The 15752-nt window shown below is 36.7% G+C and overlaps 2 protein-coding genes and 1 long non-coding RNA gene across 7 annotated transcripts; 1 reads left to right on the top strand and 2 right to left on the bottom strand.

Annotated features, from left to right (window-relative positions):
- Positions 1–575: 575 nt before the first annotated feature.
- Positions 576–1149, bottom strand: LOC108945093 (uncharacterized). The gene is made up of 2 exons (XR_011410041.1): positions 864–1149; positions 576–770 (listed from the first exon to the last, which is right to left on the bottom strand). It is a non-coding gene; the product is annotated as an uncharacterized lncRNA (long non-coding RNA).
- A 3725-nt stretch (positions 1150–4874) lies between these two features.
- On the top strand, positions 4875–8025 carry LOC104095941 (uncharacterized). Of its 5 annotated transcripts, XR_001969224.3 has the most exons (7): positions 4978–5109; positions 5318–5377; positions 6160–6247; positions 6442–6784; positions 6859–7025; positions 7245–7604; positions 7699–8025. XR_001969224.3 is itself a non-coding variant. In XM_070182354.1 (6 exons), exons 3-6 carry the CDS (start codon positions 6167–6169, stop codon positions 7536–7538), a joined length of 885 nt encoding a protein of 294 aa, XP_070038455.1. In that variant the 5' UTR covers positions 4879–5109; positions 5318–5377; positions 6160–6166; the 3' UTR covers positions 7539–7583. The 5 variants fall into 5 exon arrangements, 1 of the variants encoding a protein (XP_070038455.1); XR_686213.4 differs by lacking the exon at positions 5318–5377 and having other exon boundaries at positions 4875–5109; positions 7728–8025; XM_070182354.1 differs by lacking the exon at positions 7699–8025 and having other exon boundaries at positions 4879–5109; positions 7245–7583.
- A 708-nt stretch (positions 8026–8733) lies between these two features.
- Positions 8734–15478, bottom strand: LOC104095940 (syntaxin-22). The gene is given in 8 exon segments (XM_009602192.4): positions 8734–9045; positions 9048–9054; positions 10462–10562; positions 10644–10801; positions 12656–12730; positions 13182–13321; positions 13550–13643; positions 14906–15478. Coding segments are annotated over 8 exon segments (825 nt in total). The 5' UTR covers positions 15094–15478; the 3' UTR covers positions 8734–8983.
- Positions 15479–15752: the final 274 nt, after the last annotated feature.

Here is a 15752-nt window from a genome sequence, read left to right as displayed (position 1 = left end):
CCACTAGTAAGTGTCGATGTCGACCCCTCATCACTACTTCTCTGGGATTATGCTAGATACTTACTGGGTACGCGTTGATTTACGTACTCATACTATACTTTTGCACTTATTGTGCAAGTTTACATTTCTGGTGGTCTTTTGGGCACAGAGGCGCAGCTATTGCGGAGACTTTACAGTGAGTTGCATCCTATATTACGATCCGCAGCATACAGAGTCTCCATCAGCGTTATTTACATTCTCATGTCTAACTTGTATTCCAGGCAAATGTTGTATTTTATTATATTTCCTAGTTGATTCTCATGCACTTGCGACACCGGATTTTGGGGGTTCCTACTGGATATTTAGTATGGTAGTTCACGTAATTATTATCATTTCACCCTGGAATCTTTATTTTATACTATTTAATTAATGGGAATTATGATTTCAAGTAATAAAAATGAGCAATTAAGTTGATCAATCACCGTTGGCTTGCCTGACGGCAGCGTTAGGCGCCATCACGAGCTATAGTGGATTTTGGGTCGTGACACTAATAGAGTAGTATTGAAGCTCAAACACCTCTAATTTTTTTCATTAGCTTTTGATGATTTTGACCTTAAATATTCTAGTAAAGCACTTTTATGTTGAAGTTGTCTAGTTGTGATTGCTTGTTTTCCCTTCCATTTCAAGCCTTTACTTGGTTTATAACCAAGATCACTAGTCACTACAGCTGAACTTTCAAGTGCTCCACTGTTGCTTCCACTGTCGATTACCCTACTAACATGCCTCCCTTGCTGAAAATTAAATGAAAAAAAATAGATATCAAACAAGAGAGTTTAACATGCAACCTCAAAACTAGCACACCAAACTGCTCATTACCTCAACACATGTATAGCCACTTTTGCTGACAAATACTCCATGTCCCACTACTCTTGGCCTCTTAAATGCAGTAAGAGCGCCTCTATTTCCTGAGATTGCTGCACTTCTAAAACCTGAGAATGGTGCACTTCTAAAACCTGAGATTGCTGCACATCTGAGGTTTGTGAGTTCTGCACCATGTTGCTATTTCCTCTTCCTTTACCACCCTTAGTTTTAGCATTCTTCTTACTAGTAGATGCTTGGGAGTCAGCCTTTGATCTCTTTTTAGAGGTTGATTTTTGTGAGTGGGCCACTCCCTTTGCATAAACAGAAACAGAAATAATAGACTGAACTTAGTAAGGCTGCTGATACAATCTAATACCAACTAATAGAAATAACCTAGTGACACATAAACTACCAGAAGCTAACATAAGTAAACAACCTATAATAGAAGTAAAATAACAGAAGCTAACAGAAGCTAACAGAAGTAACATCTATCACAACTAACTGAAGCTAACAGACCCAAACAACTGATACAACTATCAACTGCTAATAGTGTCAAACAGCTGATACAACTAACTGAAGCTAACTGTCCCAAACAGCTGATAAAATTAACTTCTGGTAACAGTCCCAAACAACTGATACAACTAACATAAACTAACAGTCCCAAACAAGTGATATCAACTAACAGAAACAACCTAGTGAAACATAAACTACCATAAGCTAACAGAAGTAAACAACCTATAACAGAAGTAAACTAACAGAAGTAAAATAACAAAAGCTAACAGAAGCTATATTAAGTAACAACTATCACAACTAACTGAAGTTAACAGTCCCAAACAGACAGAATCTAAATAAGTACTATGAAATGGAAAGAAAGTACCTCTGAAGTGCTTTGAGGTTTATTTGGACATCTTCTTCTATTATGAGGTGTGGACTTACAAATTGAGCAACTCATCGATATTCCTCTCTTTATAAGCTTTCCACTACTTTTTATCTCCCCAACCTCTTTTTTTCTTTTTTTGTGGGCCTTCCGAGCATTGTTCTAACAGGAGGTGGTTCAACTTTTGTATTTGTTGACTCAGGCCATATCTCCATGCATGGTACTAGCTGTATGAAATAAGAATAAGCTTTTAAGTAGGTCTCTTTCTTGTATCACTCAGAAATGAAGTCAAGTGGATAAAGTCTTTTGTGATGAATTGCTGCTACACCATGTGCACAAGGTATCCCTTTCAGTTGCCACGCTCTGCAACTACACGCTCCCTCAATCAACTTGACAATGTGTTTAATCCTGTAGCCCCCTTAACTTCATACCCAAAATCATCATTCCAGTGTATTGTGCACTTCATTGACTTCTCCATATTTGTAACCGATACCATCATTGCCATTGGGGATATGCCTTCATTCCAAGTATCTATAAATGCCCTTACTCTAGTGAATCTATTCATAACTTTTGTTCTAATTTCTTCAAGCATGATAATGATTGTCTTGTGCCTAGGACCCAAAACCCAAGCATTGAAGCTTTCAGCCATATTATTATCCACACCGTCAGACTTGGAAGAAGTTCTGAACAATGCTTTGCTCCATTTCTCAGGATTGTAGTTTACCAAGTCTTCACAGATCTTGTGACTTACTTTACTTAGCTTGTCCAAGTTTGCTTTAAGTTCAGCTTCATAAGTTGACCTTGCACAACTCCAAAATCTATTTCTTCTCTTAATACCCTTCCATTCCTGTTGCCAGTTAGCTAGAATATGTCTTGCACATATTCTTTGCTCACATTCAGGAAGATATTTTGAACTGCTGAATACAAACCCTGTAAAATAATATAATAAACAAATAAGACATTGTTAGTTTAAATAAGATAGTACTGTTAGTTTAAAAACAAAGAGACTGTTAGTTTAAATAAGATAGTACCTTTTGCATATCACTAATGATTGTCAATTCTGCTCCTTTATCATTTATCTCCAAATCAGACTTCAATATCCTTATAAACCAACACCATGTGTCTTTACTTTCAGTCCCAACTACAGCCCATGCTATTGAAAATATTTGGTTGTTCCCATCCTTTGCAATAGTAACAAGTAGCTGTCCCTTAGATATTCCCTTCAAGAAACAACCATCTAACCCAACAAATATTTTGCACCCTTCAATAAATCCCCTTTTCATTGCTGCAAAGCAAATGTAGAAGGAGTAAAATAATTTTTTCCCATCTTCAGAATCTGTCACTTTTACCACACATGTGCTCCCTGGATTTGATTGAATGAACACATCTCTATAATCATAAATCCTTCCAAACTCCTTCACATGATCACCCATCACTTCTTTCAATACTTGTTTCCTAGCCTTCAAACAAATTTTTTTCCCAACATACAAACTCAAATCCCCCCTTGCCAAATCTTGCATCTTCCATCCCTTTATGCACGACTGTGAAATTATCCTACTTTTATAGTACTTGGCAAGATACTTGGTATTGCATATTGAATTTGTGTTGGTCTTGTTGTAATTTTGCCTAGGATTATAAGTTCTAATGATGAAATCAACAGATTTGGGCTTTCTGCTTGCCAACAATAACTAAGGACATCCACTAGTTTTGCATTTTACCCTAACTCTGTTTTTATCATTTGTAATCTTCTCTAGCTCACAACCTCTTTCTATTGCATACCTGGTGACAGCTTCCCTAAACTTATATACATTTTCAAAGACCATGTTAAGTTTCCAAACCACTTTTTCCCATTTTAGATCATACATTACCCTTTTGTTCTCCTTCCTTGCTTTCATGTTACCACTTATGTTTCCTGATTCACTACCACTCCCATTGTCACTCTCAAAACTATCAGCATCTGAACTGTCATAAAAAGGCTCATCACCAACTAACTTACCAGAAACATTTTTCTTCCCTTTATCTATGTCTTCAAAACCTGGATCTATCCCAACTGGTCCAAGAAAACACTCAGCAACAACTTTCTTTCTTGGTGTTCTTTTTTTCTTCTTATAAGCCCTCAAATCTGTTTTAACTATGTTCAACTCTTCATGCACATCACTACAATAATCAGGCTCATGCTCTTCATCATCAGAACTGCTTGATTTATCACTATCTGCAGCATCACCTACAACTTCTGTATCATCTTCCTCTAAATCTTCATCTTCTATGTCAGAATCATCCTCATCTACTAAGGAGTATCTAGGAAGTTTTTCTACAACATCTGACTGTTCATGGGGGTTCTATTTGACCACTAGAATTAATATTTTCAATTTGGAAACCTAAAGATGCATTGAAACCTTCAACAACCCTGCTAGCATAAAAAGACCCGAAATCTAAAACTAACAACAAGCAGCATGCATGCATGCAACTATATATTCGACAAACCAACATCAACAAGTAGAAAGATATAACAACTCAAAAAAAAAAGACCCAAATTTTTCTACTCCGAACCAAATCGCAGCACCTACCTATCATAATTTCGCAACAAAAATAATAGAGAATAAAGAATAAGACCTGTATTGAAGCTATCTTCTTTAATAATCTTCAGAATCTTCAAACAATCTTCAGAACTAAATGAATCTTCAGTACCATAAACCCTAATTTTTTATACCGATTCACCAGCAAAACCCTATATTTACTCCCAATTCGAAATAGAAGCAACAATAAGAAGAGAAATCGATGGTAGCAACAATAAGATTAAGGTAATTAAGAAGAGAAATCGAAGGTTTCTCTCATCTCCAATGAGAGAAGTTTTCGGATGAGAGCAAAGAGACCATTTTTACCGAGAAGAAATGACCGACTAGTAAGTTAAAATTTCCTTTTTAATTTTTATCACGTAATTAAATTAATGTATACTAATTAAGCTCATTTTAAGATTAAGGTAATTAATTATCCACGTGGCATGCCACATAGCAGATTTTAATATTTATTTAGAGTGTGTATCATACGCGCTAGTAAGATTGAGACGGGGGGTATTTATTATGAATGAGATATAGTTCAGGGGGTGGGTTTTGGAGACGGGGGGTATTTATTATGAATGAGATATAGTTCAGGGGGTGGGTTTTGGAGATAGTTGATGCTTTAGATAGGAAACTGACAAAGAGAGGGTATTAACTCGGAAAAAAAAAAAAAAGAGGAACTGATCGAACGGCCCTGCATTGGACCGGAATGTTATGTGTGTTCTAGTAAAGCACAACCAAATGCTCCTCCCCTGGAATAGGATCTGATTTGCTGCAACATCTCCTTCTACACCTCACTCTCTCTCCCTACAAACATCAGACCGGATTCTGCTTGTAAGCTTCCATTTGTGCCAAGTTTTCTCCATCTTTGAACTTTCAAATTTATTGGTTTCCTTAAAATCGTTAACCTTTTGTTTGTCCCATTTGATTTTTAATATTGGCTCGCTTAAACTTGATTGATAAGATTGGATATTGAAGTATAATGATGGGTTTTCCCTAAAATATTGAGTCTTTTTTCTTATAGTAATGCTACAATCTGCAGGTAGATTGTGAATGTGTGGTGAAGTTGCATTTATTTTTTCTAATTTCACGAATCGATCAGGTACTAATTTGTTCTTGTTGGCCTGAAATTGGGAATTTTCACTTGAAAATGGTTTTCTTTCTTTTCGTATAATGGAGCCAAGATTGAACAAAGCGTTGGGTTCATATGGGGGTGGAGCTTGAATTCTAATGCTAGGAAAATACAATAGAATTCAATCTTGTTATAAACCCATAAGAAGTCAATACTGAGGGAAAAATGAATTTTATTATAACTCTAATTAAGAAGTAAGTACAAACACTGACATTCAGAAAAAAGCGAGAGAATAGGTAAAGGAAGAGAGAGAATCAGAGAGCTAGTGGAAGAAGAAGAGAATTTTAGATAAGAGACTGTCAGATTTCCATTGCTACCTTCCTCCACTGCTCCTTTATTAATTCATGAACTAGTTTATTTGATGTTGATGTGTACCCACATCTTCACTAAGCATTATGTAACTAACTTTGAGTTATCTAACTAATCTTCCCTCACATCTAATATCTGCTTAAATCATATCTCTGTCTTTGACCTGCTGCAATGGATTTTTGAGTTGAATCTAATAAGCCTCAATCGATGTTAGTATGGGAAAGTTATGTGCAACTGTCATGTGGAGGAAGTCATCTGACTTTCTTATACAAGCGTAGGAAGTTCTTCTTTCATTAGTGAATTGACCAATGTGGTAATATCCGATGACCTATGCTGGATGCTACAATCTTTATTTACAAGTGTAAATCTAAATTCTTAATATATCTAGTGCCTCTGCGTGTTTAATATATAGTCAGTGCCTGATTTCCATTCAACCTGCTCAGATTTGCAATGGAACTTCATGATATTCTGGCAATGATCATTTCAGTGATACTAATTGCTAGGATCAGCGATACTGCAGTATCAAGTGAAGTAAGTGACCAAGCTGCTAAACAATCTCAAGATGTGCGATTACTTCTTGATACGTGCAGTAGGGTGTTTAGTAATATACAAATTTACAGAAAACTGTTAATCTAGTCGGCAACAAAACTTTAGACACAATTCGAGACCACCACTAATTCGTTTCCATAATTCACCAGATTTACTCCTTTTCGCATCTTCTTCAGGTCTATGCACCTTATCTTGACAAATATGTTACAAAATCCTACTTTTGGAAACATGACAATTTGGAAGACTTGAAGTTTGAAGATTTTATTGCACATGACGTACTGTCCAGCGCATGTGTATCCCTGCAAGACAACATCATATTTGCACCAAAACTATCTGCTTTACATCGAAATCTGATTGGTGAAGGCTCCCATAGGCGTCTGTCATCATCTCTCAGATTGAAGATGTCATCGGAGTCCGTTTCCAGGCCTCCAAAATCTTGTGAGGTGATAATTGTTGAAAGACTGCCTTCTGGAGTCTTTGCAGATCCTTTTGAGCTACAACACCTTGTGCAGCGTGGTGGTAATTACTATTAGATTCTATAGGTTTCTAACACTGCAGCTCTTGATTTTGAGGCTTGCCACGTTTTGTTGCAGTTCTTAGGGAAGCTGCTGTATTTGGAGATACAAATTTAGAGTTGCCCTCATTTCGGTCAAACCGGTCACTTGTTGAGGTTCATCTGGAAATGGGTTCCAATTTAATATCAGAACAAAAGGATGAACAGGAAATACACATGGAACTTCCTCTACATGCACGTTATCAGGTACATCACGTAAAATTATGTAGGAATCGCTGAAGTACGTATCAAGCATCCAAGGTAGTCATTTTTGTTCTCTTGAAGTTTATTTGATACTTTATACAAGTAAAGATGTAAGTTACCATAATTTTGGGCCCTTTTAATCTGGGAGGAGGCCACATGTACATTTATTTAGAAGCTTCTCAACTATTGACTTACTATAACATCCCAACTTTTTCTTGGCAGCCACTAGGACACAGATTCTCAAAAGTCGAATTTGCTGCACCTGACTTGTTTCTGCGTTGCAACAGTAAAGGAAAACAACATGACATGAGCTGTTTGTTTTCGCTAGACAAACAAAGTGCTGAATCAAATGATGGTCATCCGTTGTGGGAAGTACCATGTGGAAGTAGTCAACACATGGAAAGTGTATCTGCTTTTACTTTCATCTTAGCTGTTGTATCAGCTCTTCTCATCATTGTTGCCTCTATTACGTATTCTGGTGAAACAGCGATTGAAACAGCCCTGAATAATGATTAACTTTGGCAACCTATTCTTTCCCCTTTCTGGACTAACCATTGGCAAGAGAAACTCACTTGATGTTAGGTAACCTCCATCAGTTATCTATGTTTAAAAATGTTTTGTTGCTTTTGTCATTACTAATTTCTTAGATCAACTACATTTATGTTAACTTTTATAGTTACAAGTTACAACACTGAACATTGGCAGACGGAGAAGGAGCTGGGCTCTGGATGTTGCTCCACTAACACTTATGTAGGTTGTATGGAGAGAAAGAAATAGAAATAGAAGAGCTTTTGACGGGTAGAGAAGAATTATGTACAGTTGAGGAGTCTCTCTTATCCTTATTTCCTTTTGGTGCACCCATGAGATCCCTGTAGCTATAGAAGATTGAGTGTAGTATGTCGAAAATCTTATTTTGTGTAGGTTTTCTACTTTTTTGGTATACTTATTGTATAAGAGCGATTGTTTTTGCCCAAACATTAATAAATCTTATTACTTTATCAAATACTAGGTATACTCTTGAACGTGTATCAAATAATGCATGCTGATCGTATAAGCAAATTCAATTTTTCCTCACAGTAACAAAGACTTCGCCTAGACAAGCAACTCTTTGAATCAACTTGCATTCAGATGCTCGACCTCTGTGCACCTTTTATATCATTCCTGGCCACCTCAAATACTTGTGTACGATGATTCATCTACTTCTCTTGACTAAACCATAGCTCATCTCAAATATTTTTCTACTTGAGTTGTACACGGCTATATTCTCATTTCCATGGAATAAACAACATTTTCTATGATGGCAAAACTATATTCTCGAAATTCAGGAATTTGAGGGCCTTAGTACATGAAGTATATAAATCTAATATCTTACCCTCGTACCACCTTAAGATCTTAATTCTACGTACAAATCGGTTACCCCGATTGTCCCCTTTCCAGCAACAGTGAACATGCTACTTTCTAAGGAAAAGAAGCTCGAGCAAAGTAGTACTCCAACAAATCAGGTCGCTTCAGAAAATAGAAGCAGGAAACCTTCCATGCAGGATTTATCCACCAGGGCAAGACAAGGAAATCAACAAATCAAATTAATGATAGCTTCACACACAAGAATCAACAAAGAATTGAATGTCAAATGTCAACTGGTTTAAGAGTACCCAAAGTGCAAATAGAAGAGGTTGCCCCTCCAAACAAGAATAAACTTTTATTGACAGACCCATCATTACATCAAAGCAACACATCTTGCAACCATCGCACCAGGTTTACATTGAATGGAAACCTTTGGTCTCCCACCTCCCTAATTACGCAACTTCTCCTATGACTAGAAGAACCAAGGATCAGGATGACTGAGCTCCAGGGTGCCTTTGAAACGATGCGAATCACAGCAGTCACCTTTTTTCGAATCAAAACAATCACTTCTGTGACTGAACAGAGTGTAGGGCCCTTTTTCTATATCCCAGTAATTTTCAGCTCAGGCTGCAAGTACTATAATCACAATGAGGAGCACGATTCCAAAAATCACTAGGAGCAAGCAAGTCTGCAGAAAATAGTACAGGTCAGGAAATCATCTATAGAGTGTATATCGTTCAGTGTAAGGAATATTAAGTGCAAAATTTAGAAGTTGTACTCCGAGGGGAAAGAAAATGAACAATATGAACGGTTTCTCGCCCCAATTTGATAAAAGGATCATGTAAAAATAGAACGGGTCATATGACCTAAAATCAAAACCATCCAAAGCATCCCCCAAAAAGATGGACACCCAACCTTACCCCCAAGTTCTCCTTTCATGACTTCCATTAAGAAAACATGACCAATGAGACACCTTGCCATGATCGACCTTCTAACAACTATACCAAACATATTCTAAAGTGTAAAAGTTATAAAAGATGATAATGCCCAAGTGCAAAGCACTACTCACCATCTTCTAAATGGTCTTACTGTTTTTTCACTTTTGTTTTTTTCTATATAAGCAATAACGTTAAGTATAGCATAAAAACGCAATTAGTGGTAGTCGGTCAATAACAGAATGTGCCACCGCGATTAAGGGTAAGTTCTACAAAGTAGTGGTTAGACCGTTCATGTTGTATGAGGTAGAGTGCTGGCCGGTCAAAAACTCGCATGTCCAGAAAATGAAAGTAGCTGAAATGGGAATGTTGAGATGGATGTGTAGGCATATTAGGTTGGATAAGATTAGGAATAAAGCTATTCGGGATAAGGTGGGAGTGGCCCCCTGGGAGGATAAGATGCGGAAGGCGAGGTTGAAATGGTTTGGGCATGTTAAAAGGAGAAGCACAGAAGCCCCAGTTAAGAGGTATGAGAGGTTAACCTCGGTGGGTATGAGGAAGGGTAGAGGTAGGCCAAAGAAGTTTTGGGGAGAGGTGATTAGGCATGATATGGCGCAGCTGAAGCTTACTGAAGACATGACTCTTGATAGGAGGGTGTGGAGGTCGAGGATTAGGGTAAAATGTTAGTAGGTAGTCGAGCGTTTCCCTTTGTCTTCCTCAGTTCGATACCATTAAAGTAAATTTGTTATCTCTTTATTCTTAGATTGCTATTACTACCGTTTACTTGCTACCTTGGCTTTGATCCTCTTTTTATCTTTTTGTTGTTTATACTTGTTGCCATTACTTCTTTTTATCTTTTCTTTAGTCGAGGATCTTCCAGAAGCAGTCTCTCTGCCTTTCAGGGTAGGGGTAAGGCTGCGTACATCTCACCCTCCCCAGACCCCGCTTGTGGGAATTCACTGGGTTTTTTGTTGTTGTTGGTGGTGGTAAGTATCAGAATCATAAACCTGTAGAAGCTTTGCATTCGGCCAATAGTCTTATAAGTGATACAAGTTCAACAGAGCCACTAAAAGGCATCTCACAAAAACGCAATAGGCTTAAGCATACCAATCATAGGGTTCTATGTTCAGGAAGATAAATGGTTAAATGTGATGAAGTACCAGAGATGAATTTGATCTTTGGGTCTTTGCAGCTTTAGCAAGTTGCGATCTCCCCTGTGCAGTTGCAGCATGAGCATTCTCAACGTTGGAACCAATATCATCTGCAGAAAACAGAATTGTAAATATCAAAATGATGTTCAAAATGGAGATTTGAATACTAAAACAAAAGAGGAGTGATCTACCAATCATAGCTCCTTGCTCGTGAACAAGCACAGCAAGGTCCTTAAAAATTTCATTCACTTCACCAATTTGTTGTTGTATTTCTTGTATTCCCTGCTCTCTTTCTTCGATAATTGCTTCATTAAAAGCAATCCCATTGTCCAATAGCAAAACCTCCTGTCTGCAGCACAATGCAATATAAAGTTACAGAATACAGAAAAGAGAAGGAGATACAACTTCTGATGAGGCAACAACATTGATCTTAGATCACAACATCATAAAATATAGCACATCTAAGCTCAATAAAATATGACTTCAACATATGACCAACTGAGGAGAGCTCTGATATGTAGCTTCATTAAAACCACATCCACGCCTGCAGTTTCAATGTTAGTAAAAATGATTATCCCATCGATGATTACCACTTTCTCATAGTTGAAGCAGCATGAACAGGATAAAGAAAAAGGAGAAGAAAATGCAGGCCTTATACAATATGAATACAAGGAGTCAGTATCCAGGTACTTTCTAATATTCTTCTCGTTATAATAACTTCTCTTCTTCTTCTTTTTCAGTCTCCCTACTTGTATTGATTTACTTCTTTCTTTCTGTTTTTCTTCTTAAACATAACTATTTCTATTTGTTCTTTTGCGTGAAGCCTCTTCTCCTACAAATTCTGCCTTTAAGCTTCTTATCTGCTGTCAAACATTATTCCTTTCTTTTTTCTTGTATTTTCTTCACATTCTGTTCTCCTATTCTTGGTTTCTAGGCTAATTGTCAGAAATATATATATATATATATATATATATATATATACTAACAAAATATGTTTTTCTGTGATGATACATTAACAAAATACTTGTCCATTTGAAACTAAATATTAGTATGACTATGAAGGCAACTGAATATGAATTTGAATGCTAGAATTTAACTTCTTATTAGTGATTAATTCAAAGCTGAAAGTTAATTTGCATTTGAAGTTATCTTTCTATAGGTTTGCTGAAATAACATTGAGATGATCTTTCCTTTTAATTGTTCTAAGTAACATTGTCATTGTTGTATATTGAAATTAGCAATGTTGTTTGCATTTCAATGTCTACTAAATTCATATATGTTAGCTGATTTTTGTACTATTGTCACTTTTTATATGACAATATTGACTAGACACGGCTAAAGATATTAATTTTGACTTGTATTGCATAGTGATAATGAGAACATTAAATTAATGGTTGAAAGCTAGTTTGAAAGAGAAAATAACACATCACATTTCAAAACTTGAATAGTTAGATGAATTTGAATAATTGAAAGTTGTGAATTTTATAGAAAGAAAAGTAAGTCAAATCTTTTGCAACACCGAAGCCCCAACGCCTAGTCTTTTTTCTGGAGCTTTTGCTTTTAAAAACTGCCCAAATTAAGGGGGATATATAATTCACCATCCTCTGATGTTCCTCTCATTCATGTAACAAATTTATTCCTTATCATTTGTTGAATGCCTAAACAATTAACACACAGTTCTACCTCGTCTTTTCACAAAAGTATAGGAGTTGCTCAACTCAGATTGACAGTTGAGAACAAGCCAAAATTTTGGATCACCAGTTTTAGTTTGCTTTAACCAAATGACTTAGGTAGTGAGCAAACAGCAAGTTGAGTCACTCATAAATGACACATTTCTTCTGGACATTTTCTTCACAGGATACTACCACTAACAAAATTTCCAGTTGTTTACACTGCATGCTAAAATTTTAACACTATAAGCCCCAAACTTCAACTGCCATCTAACTTCTCTATGCTGCACAAGAAAATCCTCCATCAAATTTACTCTACCCAACAGTCATCTCGGATCCAAATTCAGACATCAATTAATCTCCTGATATGATTGAAATCAGTCTTGCTTGCTACATTTTGCAATCAGTCTAGTCTAATCATCATTGTGTCTATTCAATTAATGCATAACTGAATTTGATAATTATGATATTAACAATCCCACAGACAAGCACAAAAGATTCAACCTGTAGAAGAACCTGATCAGCTAACTGACCTTCTAGATTCCACAAGGAGAGCTCGCTGTTCTGGACTCTTTTCCGTAGAAACATCTATCTCACTGGCTGTATAACTGTTTACCAAAATATCATCAAACAGAACATGAGAGGTATGCGTGAACTTGAAAATAAAAGATTTCACTTGAGATTGTAAACTAAAGAGATCATGAATTTATAATTACTGCAGTCTGCATCAGAAGTTGCTTATATGTCTTCTTTTATAACCTAGAAATCTCTGAGGGCTACAGGGGCAATGCCCGAAACTCGACGAACAATAGACTTGCCCTCTACCCTCTCCACTTAAATTCCACTTAAATACCAGGCTATTGTCTACGGCAGGGTTCGAACCCTCAACGCGGACCTCACCCACACATCATGCGCTCCGCTCTTGCCATTAGACCAAAGCCCTAGAGGGTGTTGCTTATATGTATTTCATGTGCGGGTTTCTAATAGACAATTCCTATTTTTATAAAGCTAATAGAACATTCGTACTATAAACCACCATCTGGAAAAAATTAGTACTACCTAGAAGGAAGAACTGCTTGGGGAACAAAAGGTGTATATGCTGTCTCCCTCTCAGCTGCAAGCCGCTGAGCCTTTTGAAACTCCTTCAAGACCGCTTGAAAATCTTTAGCGAGTTTAGCATCTGTTATTTTCTTGCTAGCCTGATAGTTGAAAGCAGAAGTATATGTTATAAGTGAAAGAGAAAAGTTAGACGAGAGAAGAGTAAGACATAGAGATAAGGCTAATCAACCAAAATCATGAGAACCTCATATAAATAGTGAGAACAGAAGATGAAGAGCATGCGTGTTCAGAAAATATGTCATGAAAGTGCACACTAGCAAAGGCAAACACAGAAGGCAAGAGGAAGTAGGTGAGCTCTTAACACTTACACTGACTTCAATACGATGATCTGTTTCACTGGCTTGCTTAAGTTTTGCAGATGTATCTTTCACTAATTGACCAATATGTACCCTCGTCTTGTGCCTGTACTTGAGCAAAATCAGCATAAGCGCCAACAGAAACCAAGCTTTTTAATCGAATGATAACCAGTACTAACTACAGGATAACAGAGAATCCATATTGAAACAATATAAAATCTCATTATTGCAGCAATAGCAGCAGCATTGCTGCACTAACGGGAAAACAGAAATAGAACTGAAGAGGTAGTATTAACTATAGAGATCTGCTCATGTAATGGTTAAACGTGAATGTCAGATTCTGATTCATGATTCATGATGGTCACATATTATTTCTGTCCTCACCCCAATTTTTCCCAGTGACCATCACCAACTCTATTTACTTTTCACATAGGAATGAGTGACACAACATTCAACAGCAGTCCAGGCTAGAGGCATTTGATAGGCAAACCTCTTTGAGTCATCCTACCAGAACTCACTAAACAACTCAAATGCTATTTTGTAGAATGTTGCACAATAAGCACCGGTTGCGCACACAAAAAATGTTTCAGTATCAGACATAGTATGCGAGCAGCACTTTTAGATTTATTTCCATAGAAAATCTGTGCACCATACAGCTAGTTAATGCCTTCGGAAAATCAATTCCACTTTGACGATGAAAAGGGGTCAAGCACAGCTTTGAACCTCTATAAGGCATATGAACCTACACTTCAAACTTTTTCCCACGATAACATGTTTTATCGTTCATCAGAAGCATGTATTGAACAAAATAGTCCTTCCTAATCATCAAGACAAAGTCAAGGTGGACGAAAGAACATGGTTTTTTCTCGTTTTGTTTAATAATGTTTCATCAAGCTTATTGCTTTTTCTCTCTATCAAAACACTCAAGCATTAAAAATATTCATCTGCACATGTCCATTGATAAATTAGACATCACTTTTAGCATGTGCAGAGCCTTCTTCAAAATGTAAAATATCAAGTATAATGTTGTCTTTCAATGTGTGCGCTTATAACATTCACGAATTAACAGTTAAAGATGAAATCCCCAAAGAACAAACCTAAAATAGTATCATTTGAACAAGTTTATACGACCTCAATCACCACAGAAGTTATAAACTAATCCTCAATTGAAAGTACAATAAGTCCACAAAACAAGAAACAGCCAAACTTCAACATAAACATCAAATTCAACACGTAACGAATCCTATTCCAAACCTATTACAAAATGAAATTTAATCCAAAAAATTCTAATTAATAAATAGATTCTAAAACCCTACGCAAGTCAACTTCAATTTATAACAATTTGCAATAAAATTTACGAAAACTTACAATTTCTCACGTAGCTCGGGGGTATCTTTGGGTGTTCCGAGTGTATTGACCAGCCTTTGAAACGTTGAAACAGCAGTATTAATCTGGAAGATTCCAGACGCCACAGCTTGAGTCGGGTCTTGCTTTCCATTCATATATCCCCGTCGGGGCCCCAACGACCGACCCGATTCAAGATCTTGAAAACTCATCTCTTTCTCTTATATATTTCTAATAATCCCCCAAAATTCCCCACAAACCCAACAATCGGAACCTCTAAAAGGGAAATAAAATGAAACACTGATCCAAAGTTCAACAGATGATTGAAAATGAAAACCCTAGAATTTGGAGGTTTTGGGGCGGAATTTGGGAAGAGAGAAGAGGAAAATTTCCAGCTGCTATATTGGTCAGGTGAAAAGGAGGTTGGGAACTTTGGGCAAAGGAAAAGAGAAGAATTGGGCGACAATTGAGGTAGAAATTGAAGGAGTAGAGCTGAACAAAAAAAATTAAAAAAAATGATTTACTCTTTTAATTGGGGGAAATAGTGGAGAAAGGGACGTAATGATTTGATAATGCGTTCGGATCCGGGTGCGAAGGTTAGGGGCCATGTAATAGGCGGCGGGACTCGTGGTTATATAATGTATAACAGGTGGATGTCGGCAGCTTTTTATGCATTTGTTAGCATTTATTAGTTGTTTAACCTTATTTTTTCTCCCCCAACTTAACCTTCTTTCTGATTAATTTCTTTTTTGCTATTTAATTTTAAATTAGCATAAGAACCCGCACAACCCTTGTTAAAAGAAATTAATCATAAAAAATTATTTTCTTATTTGTTTGAGCATATTAAATCCCATCGTTTCGATAAAATTAC

Source organism: Nicotiana tomentosiformis, chromosome 8 (assembly GCF_000390325.3).
Source record: "Nicotiana tomentosiformis chromosome 8, ASM39032v3, whole genome shotgun sequence".
Taxonomy (NCBI): domain Eukaryota; kingdom Viridiplantae; phylum Streptophyta; class Magnoliopsida; order Solanales; family Solanaceae; genus Nicotiana; species Nicotiana tomentosiformis.
The sequence above is the reverse complement of the archived record's forward strand: the minus strand, read 5'-3'. Positions and strand labels throughout refer to the sequence as shown.

What these genes read in the sequence shown, in the direction of transcription:
- LOC104095941 (XM_070182354.1), top strand. Translation starts at nt 6,167, where the DNA reads ATGGAACTTCATGATATTCTGGCAATGATCATTTCAGTGATACTAATT. An exon ending in ATACTGCAGTATCAAGTGAA is followed by an intron (nt 6,248 to 6,441) that starts GTAAGTGACCAA and finishes CATCTTCTTCAG; the next exon opens with GTCTATGCACCTTATCTTGA. An exon ending in ACACCTTGTGCAGCGTGGTG is followed by an intron (nt 6,785 to 6,858) that starts GTAATTACTATT and finishes GTTTTGTTGCAG; the next exon opens with TTCTTAGGGAAGCTGCTGTA.